This window comes from Salvelinus alpinus, chromosome 30, assembly GCF_045679555.1.
Source record: "Salvelinus alpinus chromosome 30, SLU_Salpinus.1, whole genome shotgun sequence".
Taxonomy (NCBI): Eukaryota; Metazoa; Chordata; class Actinopteri; order Salmoniformes; family Salmonidae; genus Salvelinus; species Salvelinus alpinus.
The window spans coordinates 36,530,248-36,555,356 of record NC_092115.1 but is presented as its reverse complement, the minus strand read 5'-3'; the positions used below and the strand labels follow the sequence as shown (position 1 = coordinate 36,555,356).

Sequence of the window (25,109 nt, the reverse complement as noted above, 5' to 3'; positions counted from 1 at the left end):
ATGTTTTTCCAATTCTAAAGTATCCAGCGTTTTCGTTCCTTAACCGGAGTTTCTTGGTTTTTGCTGAATGAAGTGTAACTTTGCAAGGTCGTCGGCTGCCATACACCATTCGCAGGGGGCGCAACTTTGGTTTTAGAAGTGGCCGTCTGTCACGCCCTGACCATAGAGAGCTGTTTATTCTCTGTTGGTTGGGGCGTGATAGTGACTAGGGTGGATCATCTAGGTGTTTAATGGTTTATGTTGGCCTGGTATGGTTTCATATAATATGGGGATCATATTTAGGCAGCCATTTTCCCTTTGTGTTTTGTGGGATCTTGTCTACAGATAGTTGCCTGTGTGCACACCAGTAGCGGTTTGTTTGTGCGTTTGTTTGGTGAGTTTCTCTTCATTAAAAGATGTGGAGCTCTACGTATGCTGTGCCTTGGTCCGATTATTACGACGAACGTGACACCGTCTCTATTTAGAACAACAAAAAGTAAGCATGCCCCCAGTCATCAAGCTAGGTAAGAGATCATTGCTAAATTTAAGTGATTGATAAGACAGAACTAGATCAAAGCTAATTCAATAATCAATATTGTGGTGCACCTTTAACTCAAGTACAAAAATCAAGTACAAAGACTTTTGATTGTCTTTTAAGACATACTCTATATCAAATTTCAGCCAGACCGCCCAGCCAGCCTGAGCCGCCTGCATGCCCGACCCCAATCAGTCTAGTCAATACCTCAACTCTCTCCCAACACAATCTTTTCCCCACTTTTTAAAATTTGATTTATTCCCAAGGGAAAGGTTTGGAAACAAAAACACCTACATATACATTAACACACAAACAGCACATCCTCCATATAATTTATCTCATAGGCCTAATAGTATTGTATAGTTATTTTTACTTGCACACAATATAGCTGGGTCACCCCATCCTGCCCTTAAGGGACCACCGCCCTGCAGCGCCCCAACACACCTCACTCAGCTTTAGGATCTTAGTGAAACATTCATTATGCTAAGGCCAGAGTGACAACCCCTCAGGACGGCAGACTCCTAGGGCCACGACTGAGCAGCCAAGCAGCTAGGGATTGCCTAAATAAGTATCTCTCCTGATGTTGGCATGTTTTCAGACTCCTTTTGTCGTACTTTATTCCATATCAGGCATCCAGAGCTTATGAAAGTTGCCCAGTATACCCTTAATCTGGTAATAAATCAAATCTAGTGATACATAATTTGGGATTTCTGCCATCCATTGTGACATTGTGGGAGGATAACCAACCTTCCAATGAATGGCAATGCATTTAGATGCTTGGTTACACAGTTTTGTTCAGTAACAGTCTCTTGTATCAACATTTAGAAGCAAGCAAAAACAAGAAGGGATAATCTGTAGACATGCTGAGATGAAAGACATACTGCCGAAATTCAGCCAGATTTCACAAAACCATAACATATGCAAATATGTCCTCTTTTTTGTGTTTTACAACTCCAGCAGAGGAATATCATGTTATTCAGTTACACTGGCATATACACTGCTCAAAAAAATAAAGGGAACACTAAAATAACACATCCTAGATCTGAATGAATGAAATATTCTTATTAAATACTTTTTTCTTTACATAGTTGAATGTGCTGACAACAAAATCACACAAATTATCAATGGAAATCAAATTTATCAACCCATGGAGGTCTGGATTTGGAGTCACACTCAAAATTAAAGTGGAAAACCACACTACAGGCTGATCCAACTTTGATGTAATGTCCTTAAAACAAGTCAAAATGAGGCTCAGTAGTGTGTGTGGCCTCCACGTGCCTGTATGACCTCCCTACAACGCCTGGGCAAGCTCCTGATGAGGTGGCGGATGGTCTCCTGAGGGATCTCCTCCCAGACCTGGACTAAAGCATCCGCCAACTCCTGGACAGTCTGTGGTGCAACGTGGCGTTGGTGGATGGAGCGAGACATGATGTCCCAGATGTGCTCAATTGGATTCAGGTCTGGGGAACAGGTGGGCCAGTCCATAGCATCAATGCCTTCCTCTTGCAGGAACTGCTGACACACTCCAGCCACATGAGGTCTAGCATTGTCTTCCATTAGGAGGAACCCAGGGCCAACCGCACCAGCATATGGTCTCACAAGGGGTCTGAGGATCTCATCTCGGTACCTAATGGCAGTCAGGCTACCTCTGGCGAGCACATGGAGGGCTGTGCGGCCCCCCAAAGAAATGCCACCCCACACCATGACTGACCCACCGCCAAACCGGTCATGCTGGAGGATGTTGCAGGCAGCAGAACGTTCTCCACGGCGTCTCCAGACTCTGTCACGTCTGTCACATGTGCTCAGTGTGAACCTGCTTTCATCTGTGAAGAGCACAGGGCGCCAGTGGCGAATTTGCCAATCTTGGTGTTCTCTGGCAAATGCCAAACGTCCTGCACGGTGTTGGGCTGTAAGCACAACCCCCACCTGTGGACGTCGGGCCCTCATGGGGCCCTCATGGAGTCTGTTTCTGACCGTTTGAGCAGACACATGCACATTTGTGGCCTGCTGGAGGTCATTTTGCAGGGCTCTGGCAGTGCTCCTCCTTGCACAAAGGCGGAGGTAGCGGTCCTGCTGCTGGGTTGTTGCCCTCCTACGGCCTCCTCCACGTCTCCTGATGTACTGGCCTGTCTCCTGGTAGCGCCTCCATGCTCTGGACACTACGCTGACAGACACAGCAAACCTTCTTGCCACAGCTCGCATTGATGTGCCATCCTGGATGAGCTGCACTACCTGAGCCACTTGTGTGGGTTGTAGACTCCGTCTCATGCTACCACTAGAGTGAAAGCACCGCCAGCATTCAAAAGTGACCAAAACATCAGCCAGGAAGCATAGGAACTGAGAAGTGGTCTGTGGTCACCACCTGCAGAACCACTCCTTTATTGGGGGTGTCTTGCTAATTGCCTATAATTTCAACCTGTTGTCTTATTCCATTTGCACAACAGCATGTGAAATTTAATGTCAATCAGTGTTGCTTCCTAAGTGGACAGTTTGATTTCACAGAAGTGTGATTGACTTGGAGTTACATTGTGTTGTTTAAGTGTTCCCTTTATTTTTTTGAGCAGTGTAGTATGTTCTATGGATGGTCTAACCGAAAGGTTGCGGGATCGAATCCCCGAGCTGACAAAGTAAAAATCTGTCATTCTGCCCCTGAGCAAGGCAGTTAACCCACTGTTCCCTGAGCGCCAAAGACGTGGATGTCGATTAGAGGGGTTGGGTTAAATGCGGAAGACACATTTCAGTTGAAGGCATTCAGTTGTACAACTGACTAGGTATCCCCCTTTCTCCCTTAAACTGCAGTAATTTATGTCTGAGATTATATGAACTTGACTGGGCATTCAAACATCTGTATCTATTCATCATCTATAGCTTCTACCAGGTCTTCCTCACATCTTTGTTTTATATGCTTTGTGTCATCAGGAAAAGCTTCAATCAACCCTTGATACAGTTTGGAAATCAACTTTGCAAGTTTGTCACACTGCCTTAAAATAGTCTCAATCTTTGAAGCATCTGGCTTGTCCAGTGTTTGCTGCACAGAGATAATAAAGTGTCGTATCTGCAAAAATTCACCTCAGCTCCACCACAGACGGGTCTTTCTTGGCTGCCTGACCCTGCTGAGACCTGTCACCATCTGATCCTCCTAAGATGAAGCATGATAAATAATTACATTGGTGTACATTTATACATGATATTATCCAAGAATAGAATCAATGGTTCAACAATTGAAATGACCATTATTCCCAGATCCCATCCTGTAGCTACTGTAGGTCTACCCATCATCTCAAGTTGAAACTTTGTATTACTCACTGATATTGTTAATAAACTGCAAAATTCACCTGAGCTCCGTAGGCTGGTCTTCCCTGACTGTCTGACCCTGCTGGGACACCGGTCACCATCTGATCCTGCTAAGACAGGACGATTATAGTGTTGTGTACTGACGGTGCACCTTGACAGTGAAGCCCGTAGAGCTGTTTATTACTGTGTCAGTATGAAAAGAAGGGAATTAGCTAGGGAAACGGACAAATCAATAACATTGATTTTGGCCGCTGGTTTCATTGTTTGATTCAGGTCTAGTATGAATGAGGTAAAGATAATAACATTACCTAATTTTGGCAAGCTCTCTAACGGTACATCAACTGGCGAAAGGTAGCTAAGTTCATTTACTTCTGTTGAAGGCTACAAAACATTTCCATACAAACAACAGCTGTTAGATAGTAATAATAGCCACCTAATATCACTATTTGACAGATAGCTACAGACTAGAGCTGAACTGACTGTGGTAGCTACTAGCAAGCTAATTCATTCACCTCAGTCAAGAGATGAAACATTTGTAAGCTAACGTTACATGTCAGTAACACTACTAGCTTAGCACTGGAAATTAAACTTTTTTTTTCTTCTGTTAATTAAACAGCAATTACCTTAATCTACATCAGACAACTAAAGAGTAGCCAGTTTCTGTTCTGCTTGCTTTTACAACTCTGAGAAAGAGTGCAACACATACACACTGACAGCAGCTGCTTCTGTTCATCTCTCCCGTGTTGGTCCTATGCGTCAGCCTTTCAGAAGCGTTGCTTTCACACGCTCTGTGGTGTCTGTGCGGTCCTAAATCTAGCCAGCTGAAACCTCCAAACAGCCTACCCGACTGCTCTAAGGTGTCTGTATGGTCCTAAAGCACACCGATGCCGTTTTTGGTATCACAGTGCAATGATGAAACTGGGGAGGGGACAAAAATGCAGTTTCAGGGATCCCTAGTGAAAGTTGCGCCCCTGCCCATTCATGTCAAGGTACAATGATTTGTGCAATCTTTTATCTTTGGGCACTAATGTTTTACTAGACTATAAGTTGACTAACTGTAGTCTGTCTGTTGCTGTGCACAATTCGTTTCAACCTCCTTTGTCCTCTTTCAACAGTGACCCGTTTCTGACCACTGGCCTGCCGTTGGCTGGAGGTCCTTTTGGGTGGTGGACCATTCTTGATACACACAGGAAACTGTTGAGCGTGAAAAACAGCGTCACAGTTCTTGACACAAACCGGTGTGCCTGGCACCTACTACAATACCCCGTTCAAAGGCACTTAAATATCTTGTCTTGCCCATTCACCCTCTGAAGGCTTAACAATCCTTTGTTAACCTGTCTCCCTCCCTTCCTTTATACTGATTGAAGTGGATTTAACAGGTGACATCAATAGGGGATCATAGCTTTCACCTGGATTCACCCGGTCCAAACCTTCTCAGGTGTGTGTGTGTGTGTGTGTGTGTTTGTTTATCTACATCTGCCACACTGTCATGGATACTGGATAACTGGCTGTGTATGAGGCCCAAACAATGGCGTGAGTCTGTCTGAAGGCTGTATTTTCTTTGTTTCTATGACTGTCCTTTTGTTGCCTGTTTTTATCTGATGATAATTCCAATTTCAACCAGTAAGACTTTACTAAATTAAACCAGAGTAACTTACTGTGCTTCTGTCTCTCAGGTGAGCTGTTCCAGTGACTGCAAGATCTTTGTTTTGGACCTTCAGAATAGTCAGTGTGAGATGCTGGGGAGATCCTCCCTGAGTGCAGTCCGCTGCTTGATTAGTCTAACAGCGGGAGGCAGTGTGATCTCTAACGGTACTAACCAGATAGATAGTGTGAAATTGTAAGTGTTAAGGGGGGGGGGGGGGGGGGAACATTTGCCTTCAGGGTGACTTTGTGATCTCTTCATGTTATATACAGTATGACAGTAATTTCTGATGTTTATGTTGTCTTCAGGGGTCTGCAGGGGGAGTTTGTGACAGCAGGCTGTGTGGAGCGGGAGGTGTAGGAAATGGGATTCGGGATGGAAATCAGCAGGATTTTAGCTCACAAGTCACACATACACCACTGCTCTGTGCTCCGGTAGTGGATCTTTACTAGTAATATGAATTCCCTTTTCAAAAATACTATATTCGCATACCATTTTGTGATGTTGTATATCGTTTCTATATATTTTATATTCAGACAAGACCAAGGAGACTAAGCAGGAGCACATGGTGGGTGCTACGGCAACTGATGGCACTGTGAAGCTGTGGCACCCCTTCCAGGTGCGATGAATGCAATTTGATCAGGATTTAGGATTTGATTGGAGCAGTGTCAAAGCAGGAAGGAGTCCAGGCATTCCTCACTGTGTCTGAAGATCGGTCGCTGAGGTCTTGGAGCATTGCTATGGCAATGGGTAACACATTTATCAACCTAAATTAATCGTCCAATTTCCATGCTTGATGTTTTTTTTTGCAGATAAAAAAAAAAAAAATCCCATCTTTACCTCCCAACCAGAGGGGCACTGTTACTGCTCTGTGCTGCTCCCAGAGTGGCGATCTGCTGCTATCTGGCTATGAGTCTGGCAGAGTGGATATATGGAAACACAACACTTTAGTTGGCCACAAAAAGGTATCTCCATACATTAATGTCCATTCAGGACCTTGTTTTGTTGGTGTGTTTATCACATTTTACATTTTAGTAATTTAGCAGACTCGCTTATCCAGAGCGACTTACAGTAGTCAGTGCATACATTTTCATACTGGTCCACCATTGGAATCAAACCCACAACCCTGGAGTTGCAAGCACCAAGCTCTACCAACTGAGCCACATTGTGACAAATAAAACAAAGTTGGTTTATCTGTGATTTGCTTGTGTCTCTCAGGTGTCTGACAGTAGTGTAAAAGTGATATGCTCCATGCCTGATGGTTAGTTAGCTGTGGTCTGCAGGAGGTTGGAGTGGAATCCTCAGCACAATGCTGCAAGGTCAGCTCTTGATATTGGCACAATTTGGCATTTGTAAGAAATTGATTACATTTGCTGGTTGAAAATGTGGAAATGTTCAGTAGTATATACAGTGTATTCAGACCCTTTTACATGTTCTACATTTTGTTACGTTACAGCCTTATTCTAAACTCTTTTTTAAAAATCCTCATCAATCTACACACAATACCCCATAATGAAGAAGCGAAAACAGGTTTTTAGAAATGTGGGCAAATTTATTTAAAATAAAAAACACAAATACTTTATTTACATAAGTATTCAGACCTTTTGCCTTTATGGTAGAGTGGCCAGACGGAAGCCACTCCTCAGTAAAAGGCACATGACAGCCCTCTTGGATTTTGCCAAAAGGCACTTAAAGACTCTCAGATTATGAGAATCAAGATTCTCTGTTCTGATGAAACCAAGATGGAACTCTGTGGTCTGAATGCCAAGCGTCACATCTGGAGGACACCTAGCACCATCCCTACGGTGAAGCACGGTGGTGGCAGCATCATGCTGTGGGGATGTTTTTCAGTGGCAGGGACTGGCAGACGAGGCAGGATCGGAGCAAAGTACAAAGATCCTTGATGAAAACCTGCACCAGATCGCTCAGGACCTCAGACTGGGGAAACGATTCACCTTCCAACAGGACACTGACACTAAGCACACAGCCAACACAAAGCAGGAGTGGCTTTGGGATAAGTCTCTGAATGTCCTTGAGGGGCCCACCCAGAGTTCGGACTTGAACCCTATCGAACAGAGACCTGAAAATAACTGTGCAGCGACGCTCCCCATCCAACCTGACAGAGCTTGAAAGGATCTGCAGAGAAGAATGGGAGAAACTCCCCAAATACAGGTGTGCCAAGCTTGTAGTGTCATACCTAAGACGACTTGAGGCTGTAATCGCTGCCAAAGGTGCTTCAACAATGTACTGAGTAAAGGGTCTGAATACTTATGTAAATGTGATTTTTCTGTTTTTAAATTGAAGAGGTAAAAAACAATTTAATACATTTTAAGAATAAGGCTGTATTTTATTTTTACCAGGCAAGTCAGTTTTTACCTTGTCAGCTCTGGGATTCGATCCAGCAACTTTTCGGTTGCTGGCCCAACGCTCTAACCACTAGGCTACCTAACATAACAAAATGTGGCAAAAGTCGAAGGGTCTGAATACTTTCCGAATGTGCCGTACAGTAGATTACATTTTAGTCATGTGTTCTAGTACTCCTGCAATGCCTGCTGGTAAACTGTCATCCTTTTGCCCCTAGTCTGTTGGTATCCACATACTCAGTGCCTTCCCCAGTGACGCACCTGTACTACTATCCTGCTGGGAACCTGTGAGGATGGAAATATCATCAGTGTCCTCATTGACCCTGATGCTGATAGAGAAATGATCAAGTAAAGCATGTGCACACACACACACACACAAACATTACGTGGTGAACCAGATCTAGCCTGATAAATACTGACTTGAAATGTACATAACTGATTAAATTGCAGTTGGAAAGATGACACGTGAATTCTTGGAATGTGGCCAACGATGAAAAAAGCACTTGGTTGGTAGACGAGAAGAAAGGACAGGTTGTGCTTGGCGTCTTGGTGAGTTTACCACCATCACTGACACATTCATCATTTTCAATGATCTCACTGCTGCTGTTTGGATGATTGTTTTGATATAAGTTATATTGGTGGATGATAATATGGCCCTATCTGCCTTCTTTAGTATGTCATGGGCCAGGGCTCCCGAGTGGCGCAGCGGTCTAAGGCACTGCATCTCAGTGCAAGAGGTGTCACTACAGTCCTTGGTTTGAATCCAGGCTTTATCACATCCGGCCGTGATTTGGAGTCCCATAGGGCGGCGCTCAATTGGCCCAGCGTCTTCCGGGTTTGGCCTGGGTAGGCCGTCAATGTAAATAAGAATTTGTTCTTAACTGACTTGCCTAGTTAAATAAAGGTTACATTTAAAAAATGTGGTGACATTGAGCTAGAAATGGACCAGTCTAGTGGTGGAAGAGGTGGCTGGGTAACTGCAGTGACTGTGGAGAGAGGTACGGTAGCTGCACTGCAGTACAATGACACTCACATAACAAGTTGTTATATGAATAATTTATTAACTGGACTGTTATTCTGTGTCCTGTCTCTAGAGTTGGCGGTGTGGGAGATTCCAAGGGGAAAATGTGGTTCTACCAGCCACCAAATGTCAACTCCTGGAGCAGCAGGGAAACCTGTAAGATGTCTCCCTTTTGAAACGGATGTCTTTTTTTCAACAATGATGATTTTGATGGATATTCTTTAGGCACACAGTGACAGGATCAGTGTACTGCGACTCACTAACAGCACGATCATCTCGGCGTCCCATGACAGAACTGTCAAAATGTGGGACAAACACCAAGAAACAGGGGCATGTAATTCTAACTCTTCAGTTTCCACACATTCAAATCATTTTATCAATAATAGATGAGTAGTCACAGCAATGCACTGTTTGTGTATGTGTTTATGCTTACACGCTATCTCTCGATCTCTCTACAGGTGGGTGTGTTTGCGTGTGTGGGTCCTGTTCTAGTCTTGAAGGTCAACCCACACTGCTCCAGTGAACTGGTGTGTGGCGATGAACTGGGCCAGATCTACTTCCTCTCCTGGTGAGAATAACCGGCTCAGTGTACACAGTCATTGTATACACATGTATGCAATCATAATTAACGTACTCTCCCACAGATACAGTATATTAGTACTACTGTACGTTCATGTATATTCTGTCATGTAGCTCAATCAACACTACTCAATATCTTCTACACACTATCTGATATGGATACACTTTATATATAATACCTCTACTTATGTAGCTTTGTCAGTGGATATAGGAGGACTGGCGCATTGTAATGGCTGGATGGAATAAATGGAATGGTATCAAACATATGGTAACCACATGTTTGACTCAGTTCCAGGTATTGCATTCCAGCCATTACAATGAGCCCGTCCTCCTATAGCTCCTCCCACCAGCCTCCACTGGCCTATGTATGTGCCTTAAAAACCCTAAGCGAAGAACCTCAATGTAAATCAGGTATAATGCATGTAGCCTAGTATGCAAGTTACTAGAAATATTTAATGAAATTTACATGAAACTAGTTTATAGTCTTTGTTCTCATGTCAAACAAGTGATATATCCTTTAATAAATACTATACCACATTTCCATAATGGTTTATTAGGTTGTGTTGATGAGAATGGAGATAACAATATTAATGACAACATTTGATCATATATAAACCATGAGTTTTTAAAAATGGTTTAATTTACGTTTTACTAAAGTGCTTCATGCCTTTTATGCATTGATAACCATGTGAGCCACTCCATTGCAATGCACTCTCCTGCATTGCAATGGAGAATACGTTTAAAAACGTCGTTTTTTTGGCCAATAGATATGGCTAGCCTACATGCAGACTACAGTACATACTATTTCTACCATTCTTGAAGGGCTGTTGCATTCGGTCTCTACGGTAATAAATACTTGCGTCACGAGTTGAACGGAAGTGCGACTGCAGTTGCGCACGCATCTCCCACTTGAAATTTGTTGCTATTTATCAATATCTACGGATTGTTTCTTGCACATTAGTTGGGAGATTGTAGACTTTTTGCTTCACACAGAGAATACAAATCTGACAAGATGGCAAGCTGCAATTTTCAGGCGCAGTTGGTATCCATTATGGAGGTATTAGCTAAAGCAGCTGTAGCAGAAATAAACAAACGGGTTGATGATAGCTGTGCAGTTATACGTTTGGAAATGACCCAAAGCCAGCGAGATATTGATGGACTGAAAAGGAAGTGTCAAATGATGGAGGGCGAGCTGAAGAAGACACGAGTCAGGAGAAAAGGTAATGTTTTATTCATGTAAATTGATTGCATATACAAAACCCAAATGTGTGAATAGCCCTAATATTTGACAGAATGGACGTTTTTTTTTACCCCATGGCATCAGAGAGATCCTCATATCCAGTCAAGATTGTTTTGAAAAAGCAGAGGAGTAACTCACAGTGGAGCGACGAAGAGATTGCTGTTGAAGAGGACTCTCAACCCCAGGTGTGATACATCACCTTTCACAATTAGACCTGGCTTCTCGGGATCAGTTATGTTCAAATCAAATTTTATTCGTCATGCTTTGTAAATAGGCGTGGACTAACACTGAAAGGTAAAGAATATATAGAAATACAACTTTTTTTTTTTTACATGTAATAATAGATACACAATGAGTAACGATAATAACAATGAATCAAATGTTATTAGTCACATGTGCCAAATACAACAGGTGTAGGTAGACCGTACAGTGAAAGGCTTACTTAGTACCCCCTAACCAACAGTGCAGTTAAAAAAAAATACAGATAAAAGTAACAAGTAATTAAAGAGCAGCAGTAAAAAATAACAATATATACAGGGGGGTGCCGGTACAGAGTCAATGTGTGAGGGCACCGGTTAGTTGAGGTAGTATGTACATGTAGGTAGAGTTATTAACTTAGGGATAGCCCCCTTTTAATTTATTTTTGTTGCCAAAATGACATACCCAAATCTAACTGCCTGTAGCAAGGATATGCATATTCTTGGTACCATTTGAAAGTAAACACTTTGAACTTTGTGGAAATGTGAATTGAATGTATGGGAATATAACACAATAGATCTGGTAGAAGGAAAACCAACCGGTCTTTTTCTACCACCATTTTTCTACCACCATTTTGAAATGCAAGAGAAAGGTCATAGTTATAGCCATCACTCTGGTTGTAATTTCAATAGTGTCCACAAGATGGCAGCAGTGTATGTGCAAAGTTTCAGACGGATAACTTGAAGAATGAGTGAACAACAAGACTTAGTGTCAAGTCCCCAGGTACATTTGGGCAAATCATAAATGAGACATTTATATTCACATTTCATTTTTCTGCAAGAATATCGTCAAATCTGTATACTTTGATTTAGCTTTCCAAGTATTAGTAGCTATATTATAAGTTCAACATTTGTAAAACAACCAGTTTTCATAACTTCATAACTCTGAATATTCTTATACGTTGTGTCCAAAAGGAAAATGCATGCTGTTGCAAAAGGTTAGCCCCTACATTTTGCGACCGAGACTGAGTTTCTGGATACTCCCATAAAGCCCAGTTCATTGGCTGTCTAGCTAGCTTTGTCTGACCCCAATTGGTGCTTATTTGACAAAGATACAGTCCTTCAAGTGATGGCAGCCCGCGTCATCGGTGTGCCATGAAGGCGTCGCTCTCTGACCAAATATGATGTCCTATCGGATATACTACACCCCTAATGAAATAGTGAAGTATTGTTACCTTCTAGGATCTCTGATGAATGCATACAAAAGTGATTTGACTCATTCAAACATCGTTTAGGGTGAGATTTTCACAGATTCCTTTCTTTGCAAATTGAATGAGTGGAAATACAAAATCGATCACATGTGCTATATGGACCTTTTTAGGATATGAAAAAGGATTTTATCTAACAAAACGACACTTCATGTTATCTCTGGGACCCTTTGGATGATAAATCAGAGCAATATTTCAGAATGTAAATACACATTTCACCTACAGAGTTGAATTCATCAAACCTATCGCGTTGAAGTGTTTTGTTGTTAGAGCTCTCCTCAAACAATAGCATGGCATTTGTTCGCAGTAATAGCTACTGTAAATTGGACAGTGCAGTTATATTAACAAGAATTGAAGCTTTCAGCCGATATAAGACACTTCTATGTACCGACATTTGTTGTTACTCTACAATCGGCGATCTTGATACAGTTGAAGTCGGAAGTTTACATACACCTTAGCCAAATACATTTAACCTCAGCTTTTCACCATTCCTGACATTTAATCCTAGTAAAAATTCCCTGTCTTAGGTCAGTTAGGTTCACCACTTTATTTTAAGAATGTGAAATGCCAGAATAATAGTATAGAGAATTATTTATTTCAGCTTTTATTTCTTTCATCACATTCCCAGTGGGTCAGAAGTTTCCATGCTACCAAATACTAATTGAGTGTATTGCCTTTAAATTGTTTAACTTGGGTCAAACGTTTCGGATAGCCTACCACAAGCTTCCCACAATAAGTTGGGTGAATTTTGGCCCATTCCTCCTGACAGAGCTGGTGTAACTGAGTCAGGTTTGTAGGCCTCCTTGCTCGCATACCCTTTTTCAGTTCTGCCCACAACTTTTCTTTGGGATTGAGGTCAGGGCTTTGTGATGGCCACTCCAATTTCTTGACTTTGTGGTCCTTAAGCCATTGCCACAACTTTGGAAGTATGCTTGGGGTCATTGTCCATTTGGAAGACCCATTTGTGACCAAGCTTTAACTTCCAGACTGATGTCTTGAGATGTTGCTTCAATATACAGTGGGGAGAACAAATATTTGATACACTGCCGATTTTGCAGGTTTTCCTACTTACAAAGCATGTAGAGGTCTGTAATTTTTATCATAGGTACACTTTAACTGTGAGAGACGGAATCTAAAACAAAAATCAAGAAAATCACATTGTATGATTAAGTAATTAATTAGCATTTTATTGCATGACATAAGTATAAGTTTAATCAGACCAGAGGACATTTCTCCAAAAAGTACGATCTTTGTCCCCATGTGCAGTTGCAAACCGTAGTCTGGCTTTTTTATGGTGGTTTTGGAGAAGTGACTTCTTCCTTGCTGAGCGGCCTTTCAGGTTATGTCGATATAGGACTCATTTTACTGTGGATATAGATACCTTTGCACCTGTTTCCTTCAGCATCTTCACATGGTCCTTTGCTGTTGTTCTGGGATTGATTTGCATTTTTCGCACCAAAGTACGTTCATCTCTAGGAGACAGAACGCATCTCCTTCCTGAGCGGTATGACAACTGCGTGGTCCCATGGTGTTTATACTTGCGTACTATTGTTTGTACAGCTGAACGTGGTACCTTCAGGCATTTGAAAATTGCTACCAAGGATGAACCAGACTTGTGGAGGTCTACAATTTTTGGCTGTCCTAACCGACTTGCCAAAACTATAGTTTAACCTTTAACGAGTCACCCTCCCGGATCCGGGATCCTCCTCATCAAAAAAGCTGACTAGCATAGCCTAGCCTAACACGACAGGGATATAATATAATTTCATGAAATCACAAGTCCAATACAGCAAATGAAAGATAAACATCTTGTGAATCCAGCCATCATTTCCGATTTTTAAAATGTTTTACAGCGAAAACACAATATATATTTATATTAGCTCACCACAATAGCCAAACACACAACGCCATTTATTCACCGTAAAGATAGCTTTCACAAAACCCACAAATAGAGAGAAAATTAATCACTAACCTTTGGACAACTTCATCAGATGACAGTCTTATAACATCATGTTATACAATACATTTATGTTTTGTTCGAAAATTTGCATATTTAGAGCTACAAATCCTGGTTTTACATTGTGAATACGTAGCCATAATGCACCAAATTGTCCGGAGATATTTTGGACAGTCACGTAATCTAACCAAAAAACTCATCATAAACTTTACTAAAAAATACATGTTGTGCAGCAAATGAAAGATACACTGGTTCTTAATGCAACCGCTGTGTTAGATAAAAAAAAAAAAAACTTTAGTACAACATACAGAATGCAATATTGTGAGACAGCGCTCACATATTCTCCGCCTTGTTGGAGCCAACACAAACCACAAAAATACGAAATAACATCATAAATATTCTCTTACTTTTGGTGATCTTCCATCAGAATGTTGTGCAAGGAGTCCTAGTTCCAGAATAAATCGTTGTTTTGTTTTAGAATGTCCATTTCTTCTGTCGAATTAGCAACTTTGGCTAGCCATGTGGAGGGCACATGTCCAAGAAATCTTTGCGCCTGGAACGAAAAATTCCAAAAGTCCCAATAAACGTTGAATAAACTGGTCAAACTCGGTTGAAAATCCTACTTTATGATGTTTTTCTCATATGTATCCAATAAAATCAGAGCCGGAGCATTTCGTCGTGTATACGTAACGCATTTCAGAAGACAATGTGAAGTTCCCCTCTGCGCAGGTGAATACTGACAAAAGAGTGGACCTGTCACTCCAAAAGCTCTCATTCGGCCTCACATCAAGCTAGACACCCCATTCAACCTTCTACTGCCTGTTGACATCTAGTGGAAGGCGTATGAAGTGCATACAGATCCATAAATATAAGCCAGTTGAATAGGCAGGCCCTGACACAGAGCTCCATTATCAGAATTTTCACTTCCTGTTTTGAAGTTTGCTGCCAAATTAGTTCTGTTTTACTCACAGATATAATTCAAACAGTTTTAGAAACTTCAGAGTGTTTTCTAAGTAGTAATAATAATATGCATATTGTATGATCTAGAACAGAGTACGAGGCCGTTTAATTTGGGCACGATTTTTTCCCAAAGTGAAAACCACACAAGAAGTTAACAAGTAATTTGTGGAGTGGTTGAAAATGAGTTTTAATGACTCCAACCTAAGTGTAGGTAAACTTTCGACTTCAACTGTATAACGCGCTGCATGATTTACAACTGTCCCGTTGACGGAACGCCGATCCTTATTAAAGTGACTATGCATAGATGACAACATCTATGTATAGTGGCAGTGGTGTGGAGGGGAGGGGGGGGGCAATGCAAATAGACTGGGTAGCCATTTGACTAGATGTTCAGGAGTCTTATGGTTTGGGGGTAGAAGCTGAAGCCTCTTGGACCTAGACTTGGTGCTCCGGTACCGCTTGCCGTGCGGTAGCAGAGAGAACAGTCTATGACTAGGGTGGCTGGAGTCTTTGACAATTTTTAGGGCCTTCCTCTGACACCGCCTGGTATAGAGGTCCTGGATGGCAGGAAGCTCGGCCCCAGTGATTTACTGGGCCATACACGCTACCCTCTGTAGCCCGTTGCCAAGCCGTTTCTATACCAAGTGGTGATGCAGCCAGTCAAGATGCTCTCAATGTTTTTTTTTAGGATTTGATGCGGAAGAGGCGTTGTCGTGCCCTCTTTTACAACTGTTGGTGTGTTTGGATCATGATAGATCCTTAGTGATGTGGGCACCGCGTAACTTGAAGCTCTCGATCTGCTCCACTGCAGCCCCATCAATCTGAGTAGGGGAGTGCTCAGCCCCATTTCCTGTAGTCTGCAATCAGCTCCTTTGTCTTGCTGACCTTGAGGAATAGATTGTCCTGGCACCACACTGCCAGGTTTCTGACCTCGTCCCTATAGGCTCTCGTCATCGTGATCAGGCCTACCACCATCGTGTCGTCGGGCAAACTTAATGTTGGAGTTGTGCACAGCCACGCATTTATGGGTGAACAGAGTACAGGAGGGGACTAAGCACGCACCCCTGAGGGGCCCCATTGTTGAGGGTCAGCGTGGCGGATGTGGTGTTGCCTACCCACACCACTTGGGGGCGTCCGTCAGGAAGTCCAGGATCCAGTTGCAAAGGGAAAAAGGGATACAAGGTGTTCAGTCCCAGGGTCCTTAGCTTACTGATGAGCTTGGAGTGCACTATGATGTTGAACGCTGAGCTGTAATTAATTGAACAGCATTCTCACATAGGTTTCCTTTTGTCCAAGTGGGAAAACGCAGCGTGGAGTACAATAGAGATTGCATCATCTAGGGATCTGTTGGGACGGTATGCTAATTGGAGTGGGTCCAGGGTGTCTTAGATGGTGTTGATGTGACCCATGACCAGCCTTTCAAAGCATTTCATGGCTACAGATGTGAGTGCTACAGGGCGATAGTCATTTAGACAGGTTACCTTGGCGTTCTTGGGCACAGGGACTATGGTTATTGGAATATCAGGAGAATTTACCGCTTTTGTGTTATTTCATGAGTATGAAAAGTGTTAGATATGGTGTCTCCAGAGTAATAATCTCAGTCCCCTGTTACAGCCTACAGATGTGGAGCAGAGAGCAGAGACTGAACCCATACTGATCAAAGATGAGGAGACTGCAGAGGATGTGTGGAAGACTGACCCTCAGGAAGAGCTCAGGATCACTGGAGAGGGTGGGTGTGACCATAAGGGGTACTGCTCTGTCTATGAAAGACCGTGGTTGTATGCACGTTCCAAATTGCTACATTGGTGTTCAGTGTTTTATGTACACACATAGTCAGTTCTGAAACAGTCACATTTTGCAACTGTTAACCACTTGCACTCAGCCTTTATGGAAAATGGCCTATATGGAAAGGGCCAAATGTAAATGTTTCGAACAGAATAACTATAAAAAAGCATGCATGGCCATGGTAGCAATTGAAAGAGAACACTTTGGAGATCAAGGGGGAATGATCAGACCAAAGTTGAGGACACTCCCGTGTGGCTCAGTTGGTAGAGCATGGCGCTTGCAACGCCAGGGTTGTGGGTTCATTCCCCACGGGGGGACCAGGATGAATATGTATGAACTTTCCAATTTGTAAGTCGCTCTGGATAAGAGCGTCTGCTAAATGACTTAAATGTAAATGACACAACAGTTCACCAGTTCACCTGACTCAAGACTGAATCCGAAGATTACTCTGTCGACTTCATGTGCATTTTACATTTACTGTACTTTTCTCAGCATTTGTCAATAACGAAATCTGAAAATACTCAGGATACTTTCAGTAACATAATATGAAAATTCATTGACATTTTAGAGAAGGTACAAGATAAGACAAAATAATTACAAGGTGTTGCGTGAGAGGTCTTAAGTGGCCACACCTCTCCAAACTGTGCATAGTTCCTAAGTAATTTCAATGCACTTTAATGACTCAAGGAAAGAGCCTTCAACTATAAGGTGCTTTTTTGAGGTTTCCTGGCTTTGCCATCGAGGAACTGAAGCAAGCACACTTGTAGTTTTTTATAAATCGCAATCTGGGTCAGGTGATATCATTTGAAAGCTTAATCTATTGCCAAAATGGCTAGCTAAATTATAAAATACAATCTTAATGTTAGGCTTTCAAAAGGCACTTCAGACAGATTGTAATTTTGGTGTGCATTGAATGGAGTCACGAGTGCATTCAAGTGCATGTTCCGCGGCTAATGTTCTTCACAATACAACAAACGGGCTCATTTACTTTACTATTTTCTACGTTGTAGAATCATAGTGAAGACATCAAAACTATGAAATAACACATGGAATACTGTAGTAACCAGAAAAGTGTTAAACAAATCAAAATATATTTTATATTTCAGATTCTTCAAAGTAGCCACCCTTTGCCTTGATGACAGCTTTGCACACTCTTGGCATTCTCTCAACCAGCTTCATGAGGTAGTCACCTGGAATGCTTTTCCAACAGTCTTGAAGGAATTCCCACAAATGCTGAGCACTTGTTGGCCACTTTTCCTTCACTCTGCGGTCCAACTCATCCCAAACCATCTCAATTGGGTTGAGGTGGGTTGATTGTGGAGGCCAGGTCATCTGACGCAGCACTCCATCCCTCTTGGTCAAATAGCCCTTACACAGCCTGGAAGTGTGTTTTGGGTCATTGTCCTGTTAAAAACAAATGATAGTCCCGCTAAGGGCAAACCAAATGGGATGGCATCTCGCTGTAGATTGCTGTGGTAGCCATGCTGGTTAAGTGTGCCTTGAATTCTAAATAGATCGCTGACAGTGTCACCAGAAAAGCACCATCACACCTCCTCCTCCATGCTTCATGGTGGTAACCACACATGCAGAGATCATCCGTTCACCTACTCTGCGTTTCACAAAGACATGGCGGTTGGAACAAAAAATCTAAAATGTGGACTCGTCAGACCAAAGGACAGATTTCCACCGGTCTAATGTCCATTGCTAGTGTTTCTTGGCCCAAGCAAGTCTCTTCTTCTTATTGGTGTCCTTTAGTAGTGCTTTCTTTGCAGCAATTCGACCATGAAGTCCTGATTCACGCAGTCTCCTCTGAACAGTTGATGTGTATGTTACTTGAACTCTGAAGCATTTATTTGGGCTGCAATCTGAGGTGCAGTTAATTGCCCATTTCTGAGGCTGGTAACAAATGAACTTATCCTCTGCAGCAGAGGTAACACTGGGTCTTCCTTTCTTGTGGCAGTCCTCATGAAAACCTTAGTTTCATCACGGCGCTTGATGGTTTCTGCACTTGAAGAAACTTTGAAAGTTCTTAGTTTTCCGCATTGACTGACCTTCATGTCTTAAAGTAATGATGGACTGTCGTATCTCTTTGCTTATTTGAGCTGTTCTTGTCATAATATGGACTCGGTCTTTTACCAAATAGGGCTATCTTCTGTATACCACCCCTACCTTGTCACAACACAACTGATTGGCTCAAACACATTAAGAAAAATAAATTCCCCAAATTCCCCTTTTAACAAGGCAGGACTGTTGGAAAAGCATTCCAGGTGACTACCTCGTGAGGCTGGTTGAGAGAATGCCAAGAGTGCCTTGATGACAGCTTTCCACAAAGATTGGCTACTTTAAAGAATCTCAAATATAAAATATATTTTGATTTGTTTAACACTTTTTTGGTTACTACATGATTCCATATGTGTTATTTCATAGTTTTGATGTCTTCACTATTATTCTACAATGTAGAAAATAGTAAAAATAAATAAACCCTTGAATGAGTAGGTGTGTCCAAACTTTTGACATGCACACAGTGCCTTCCGAAAGTATTCAGACCCCTTGACCGTCCCAGCTCTGCGGATTTTTCATTAGCTCACTTGTTTTGGTATTGCACATATGTAGCTTGTTTTTGGTCGCAGGTTCAGGAATGGCTGAAAAAATTGCAACATTTACCTGGGGCTAACTCTGCAAATAGCACTGCTAGGTGATTTGAAAAGTTGTAGTCAATTAAAAAATAATATAATACTCATGGCAAAACCATTAAAAAAAATGTACAATCTGTAGAAACTATGATAACAAAGGTTCAGAACTTCTGTGAAACATCACAGCACAGTTGAAAGATATATGGCAAATAGAAGTCAACTGGATGGTGTTCAGAGATAAATGGGAGGGGTTGAGGGTAGCTGAAGGATGTGACTAAAAACAAACATTTTACATTAGATCATCTTTGTATGTAGAAGCCTAATTATTGTACATTAGTTTACTCCAATTAGGCCCAGCGCTTCAAGCCAAGCCTCCTCCTCCACCCTCTCTTGCGCTCTTCCTACCTGCATAATTTCAGTCGCATCTCATGCCCTACACTTGTCTGTCCATTGCACATGTAAACAATAGCTTGCCCACTCCATAGCAAGTGACTCTAGCTGCTCTGATTGGTGAAGTAATTTAATGTTGAGCTAATGTAAAAAATAAATAGATTTCAGATGTTTTAGAAAGGAACGATATAAACCGGTACTTTTTGGGAGTTAGAACCGGTTCAGAACTTTATTTTGCAGGTTGGAATAGTGAAACGGAACGAAAAAAAGAATGGTTCCGTTCAGAACGAAAAGATTGGAAAATCGTTTCGGTTCCAACCCCTGGTCAAAACCCATACAGCGCTGTGAAGTGGAGAATGTGAACTCTGACGTTATGTATAGCATGTTAGTCTACAGCCACTGCATTCCAATTTAGTTGCAAATCTGCCATTTTCAACCTGTATAGGGGCTGAGTGGAAAGGACTACAGGTCTTCTGTAATGTTTCTTTTATGTTTATTCCCAAATCTTTAGAGTCTGGTTCCAAGGCTGGACAACCACCATCCTTTGAGCAACGGCGCTGTGACGAGGACTTCATCACACAACCCAACATATCTCCTGAAGACTCAGTGGAACATTACCCCAATTCTGATGGTCCAGAGGAACCAGGCATTCCCCGGCCTGCGTCTACAGACGTGTTCAGCACAGAGCAGCACGGGTCAGATGAGGACTCACTAGAGCTAGTGATGGTGAAGGATGAGAAAAAGGAGGAGCTGGATCACACAGCCCTGGCAGGACTTGACCAGTTTGTCATGGATGAGACTGATGGGCAGCTGTGGACCTCTGTGGATCCAGGCAGACACACTGATGGCCACCCAGATTTCTCATTTCATGCCACAGAGGAGTACTCTCAGAATATATCAATTTTCCCATCTCATAGTGGGCTTCCATCCCTTCCTACTATGACAGATGATGTATGGCCATCGCTTCCCTCTTCTATAGGGAAACCACATGCTGACATGCTCAGTGCAGCAGCACACATGAAAAGACATGTCAGGACATTGGCTGATGAGACTAGACAGATGCCAGAAGGACAGAGCAGTGAGATGCTGAACTCAAATAATGATGGAAATAGTTTAGCTCTACAGCCAAGGCAGCATCAGCACAGCGCTTCAGAATCAACAGTGAGAATGAGTGAGTGCATGACAGGGTCAAACATGGCCACCACCTCCACCTTCTCTGGATACAGCCTGAGTCGCAGTAGTTTTAACATGGTGAAGAGAATGAGGACTCAGTGGAGGTCGGGCGGCACCACTGAGAGGCGTTTCAGCTGCACCTTCTGTGGGAAGAGCTTCCAGCGTTTCAGCCAGCTCAAAGTACACCTCCGGAGTCACACCGGAGAGAAACCGTACACCTGCGAACAGTGTGGCAGGAGTTTCACCAAGCAGTGCAACCTGATCAGACATGCTGTGGTCCACAGCGGGGAGAAGCCATACGAGTGCACACAGTGTGGGAAATGCTTCACCCAGCGCTCCAGTATGAAGTCACATCAGAGAACTCACATAGGAGAGAGTCCAGTGTCTCAAAATGTGGTACCCGCATACCCTGGGGATCCACACACAAGTTTAATGTTGTCTCAGACGAAATGGAACAAATAGAGCATAATTGTATTGTTTTTCGTTAACATTTTCTATGTGAAAATGTGGGCAGAAGTTATTTTGAGACATTTTGACACGCTTTTCCTCCCAATTGATTTGTGAACTGGTTTTCATGTTTGACTGTTTGTCACTTTCATTTTAACAAACAATTGATTTACTACTGGTAACATCAATCATAAAAACCATTCAAATATATCATAAACATGTTATATGGAATGTATTTAAAGACAGTCAATCTGCGCTTTTAGATAAATAACATACTGTATATAGGAGCCATTTTCGTATGTGTTGTCTTGTTAGTGTTTGTCTATCCGGGATATAATTTCTTGCCACATGGGACAGTCTCATATCAAGTCAGGTTAATACCTTAACTTGATTTCCTGAGTTATAGTTTGAAGTTACTCTGCTGCCTTAAAATCTTACGTTATATCAACTCAGCTAGGCAATCAAATATGTTTCAGTGTAATAGCTTACGTCTTACATGTACAGTACCAGTCAATATTTTGACACCTGCTCATTTCAAGGGTTTTTATTTACTTTTACTACATTGTAGAATAATAGTGAAGACATCAAATCTTTGAAATTACACATATGAGATCATGCAGTAACCAAAACAGTGTTGAATCCAAATATATTTTGCCTTGATGACAGCTTTGCACACTCTTGGCATTCTCTCAACCAGCTTCACCTGGAATGCTTTTCCAACAGTCTTGAAGGAGTTCCCACATGCAGAGCACTTGTTCGCTGCTTTTCCATCACTCTGCGGTCCAACTCATCACTAACCATCTCTATTGGGTTGAGGTTGGGTGGTTGTGGAGGCCAGGTCATCTGATGCAGCACGCCATCACTCTCCTTCTGGGTAAAGTAGCCCTTACACAGCCTGGAGGTGTGTTGTCCTGTTGAAAAACAAATGAGTCCCACTAAGCGCAAAAGCATGGATGGCGTATCGCTGCAGAATGTTGTGGTAGCCATGCTGGTTAAGTGTTCCTTGAATTCTAAATAAATCACCGACAGTGTCACCAGCAAAGCAACATCTCACCTGCTCCTCCATGCTTCATGGTGGGAACCACACATGTGGAGATCATCCGTTCACCTACTCTGCCTCTCACAAAGACACAGCGGTTGGAACCAAAAATCAAAAATTTGGACTCATCAGACCAAAGGACAGATTTCCACCGGTCTAATGTCCATTGCTCATGTTTCTTGGCCCAAGCAAGACTTCTTATTGGTGTCCTTTAGTAGTGGTTTCTTTGCAGCATTTCGACCATGAAGGCCTGACTCACGCAGTCTCCTCTGAACAGTTGATGTTGAGATGTGTCTGTTACTTGAACTCTGTGAAGCATTTATTTGGGCTGCAATTTCTGAGGCTGGTAACTAATTAACTTATCCTCTGCATCAGAGGTAACTCTGGTTCTTCCTTTCTTCCTTTGTGGTGGTCCTCATGAGAGCTAGTTTCATCATAGCGCTTGATGGATTTTGCAACTGCACTTGAAGAAACTTTCAAAGTTCTTAATTTTCTGTATTCACTTACCTTCTTGTCTTTAAAGTAATGGACTGTCATTTCTCTTTGCTTATTTGAGCAAAGAGAAATGGACTTGGTCTTTTACCAAATAGGGCTGTCTTCTGTATACCACCCATACCTTGTCACAACACAACTGATTGTCTCAAACGCATTAAGAAGGAAAGCAATACCACAAATTAACTTTTTAACAAGACACACCTGTTAATTGAAAAGCATTTCAGGTGACTACCTCATGAAGCTGGTTGAGAGAATGTGCAAAGCTGTCATCTAGGCAAAGGGTGGCTACTTTGAAGAATCTAAAATATATATTTTGATTCAACACTTTTCTTTGGTTACTACATGATTCCATATGTGTTATTTCATAGATTTGATGTCTTCACTATTATTCTACAATATAAAAACCCTTGAATGAGTAGGTGTGTCCACACTTTTGACTGGTACTGTATGTTCATAGAACTTTACATTTGACATTTGGGCAACTACAGTTTTCCTGTGTAATTTGTCTAAACTGACACTACACTGGAACTGTATAAAACTGGTCATCTGAATCAAAGATCATTAGATACTGTAGATAAGAAATGGATTGATATGATTAGTAGTTTGAATAATGTACTGGTTCATTGATTTGCCAATAAACAGAGGTGGAGATAATAGGGGAGATATACAGAGTTATACATACGGCAGTTCCAATCCTGGATGCTGATTGGTTAAAACCGCATTCCAGCCGGTATCTATTTAAGTGATAATGCCCAAGAAGCCAGTGTTTGAAACCGTGCCAATATATCCTCCAACACCGGCTTCTCTGGCATTATCACTTTAATACAACGAGTTAGCAACATATTCAAATAATGATTGACATTTTCATTAAATGTTATTTTGATTAATTTATTCATACTATTTCATCCTTCCACAAGATATAGTCCCGACACAAATCTAGGGATGCTACCCAAGCAAGCTGGTCGTTCGTTCTATTGGTTTGGTTACCAGAGACTCGACCCAGTTCAGTCTTTTTGTTCTGTGTCTATGGACACGACCCAGTCATTGGAACATTCTTATCCCTTGCTTGTCATCTATTGATAGTTCTTTGAATATATCCTTAAAAAGGATTCATGATTTCGACTGGGTTGCGCAGTCAGATGGAACAGAGTAAATAGGCATTTTAATGTCATAGATTTAGCCGGTGGTAACTTGTGGAATAGACACTGGCTGGAATGCGGTTTTAACCAATCGGCATTTAGGATTAGACACACCCATCGACTACGACGTTGAAATGCCTATTTACTGTTCCATCTCACTGCAATCCACTGTCTCATCCGCACAACCAGGCAATTTATAAACTTGATCCTCACTGTAAAACAGCATTTTTCTCCCTTTTCTTTTAGACTAGCATTTGGTTTTCAATGGCGGAGATTTTTATAAACCTTGCTGTCCATCTCTCTGACCATTGCAACATTGTTTTAATAAAAAATGTTCCCTCTGTCCCATTGAGGATTAATGCGTCAGGATGAGATATGGCGCTTTCAAGACAACTGGGTCAAATCATGACTTCGGTGATCTTTGTCGGAAAGTCAGAGCTCTAGAAAGATGCCTATAATTCCGAGTTGGATGACCGTTCAACAAGAAAAAATCCCAGTCGAAGCTCGTTTTTTTCCAGAGTTCCCAGTTGTTCTGAACGTGGCAATATATTTCTCAGACAATCGGCATCATTTTTAAGGATTATATACAAAGAAATGTCAATAGAAAAACCGGTCAAACGAAATGCGATTAAGTTAGCAGTAATGGTTGGCTAGCTCCTCTGAGCAGTGTCCCAACGAGAACGCATTTTCAATGCCAGGCGAAATTGCGCATCATTAGCACATTGGCTGTATCCATAGACATTAAAAACGGATGTATCATGTATCCATATAAATGTATGGTAAGTGATTCAGACCTATGAAAGTATTCACCCCCCTTGGCATTTTTACTATTTTGTTGCCTTACAACCTGGAATTAAAATAGATTTTGGGGGGGTTTGTATCATTTACAAAATATGCTTACCACTTTGAAGATGAAAAATATTTTTTATTGTAAAACAAGAAATAAGACAAAAAAACAGAACTTGAGCAT

General features: G+C 42.0%; 1 protein-coding gene across 1 annotated transcript; it reads left to right on the top strand.

Annotated features, from left to right (window-relative positions):
• The first annotated feature begins 10,258 nt into the window (after positions 1 to 10,258).
• On the top strand, positions 10,259 to 23,657 carry LOC139560377 (uncharacterized). The gene is made up of 4 exons (XM_071377086.1): positions 10,259 to 10,636; positions 10,741 to 10,841; positions 16,653 to 16,767; positions 20,358 to 23,657. Exons 1-4 carry the CDS (start codon positions 10,429 to 10,431, stop codon positions 21,479 to 21,481), a joined length of 1,548 nt encoding a protein of 515 aa, XP_071233187.1. The 5' UTR covers positions 10,259 to 10,428; the 3' UTR covers positions 21,482 to 23,657.
• The last annotated feature ends 1,452 nt before the right edge of the window (positions 23,658 to 25,109 follow it).

Bases quoted from the DNA above. Each gene is read 5' to 3' on its own strand.
- LOC139560377 (XM_071377086.1), top strand. From the start codon at position 10,429: ATGGCAAGCTGCAATTTTCAGGCGCAGTTGGTATCCATTATGGAGGTA. The intron at 10,842-16,652 runs GTGTGATACATC...CCCCTGTTACAG, and splicing joins AAGAGGACTCTCAACCCCAG to CCTACAGATGTGGAGCAGAG. The intron at 16,768-20,357 runs GTGGGTGTGACC...CCAAATCTTTAG, and splicing joins GCTCAGGATCACTGGAGAGG to AGTCTGGTTCCAAGGCTGGA.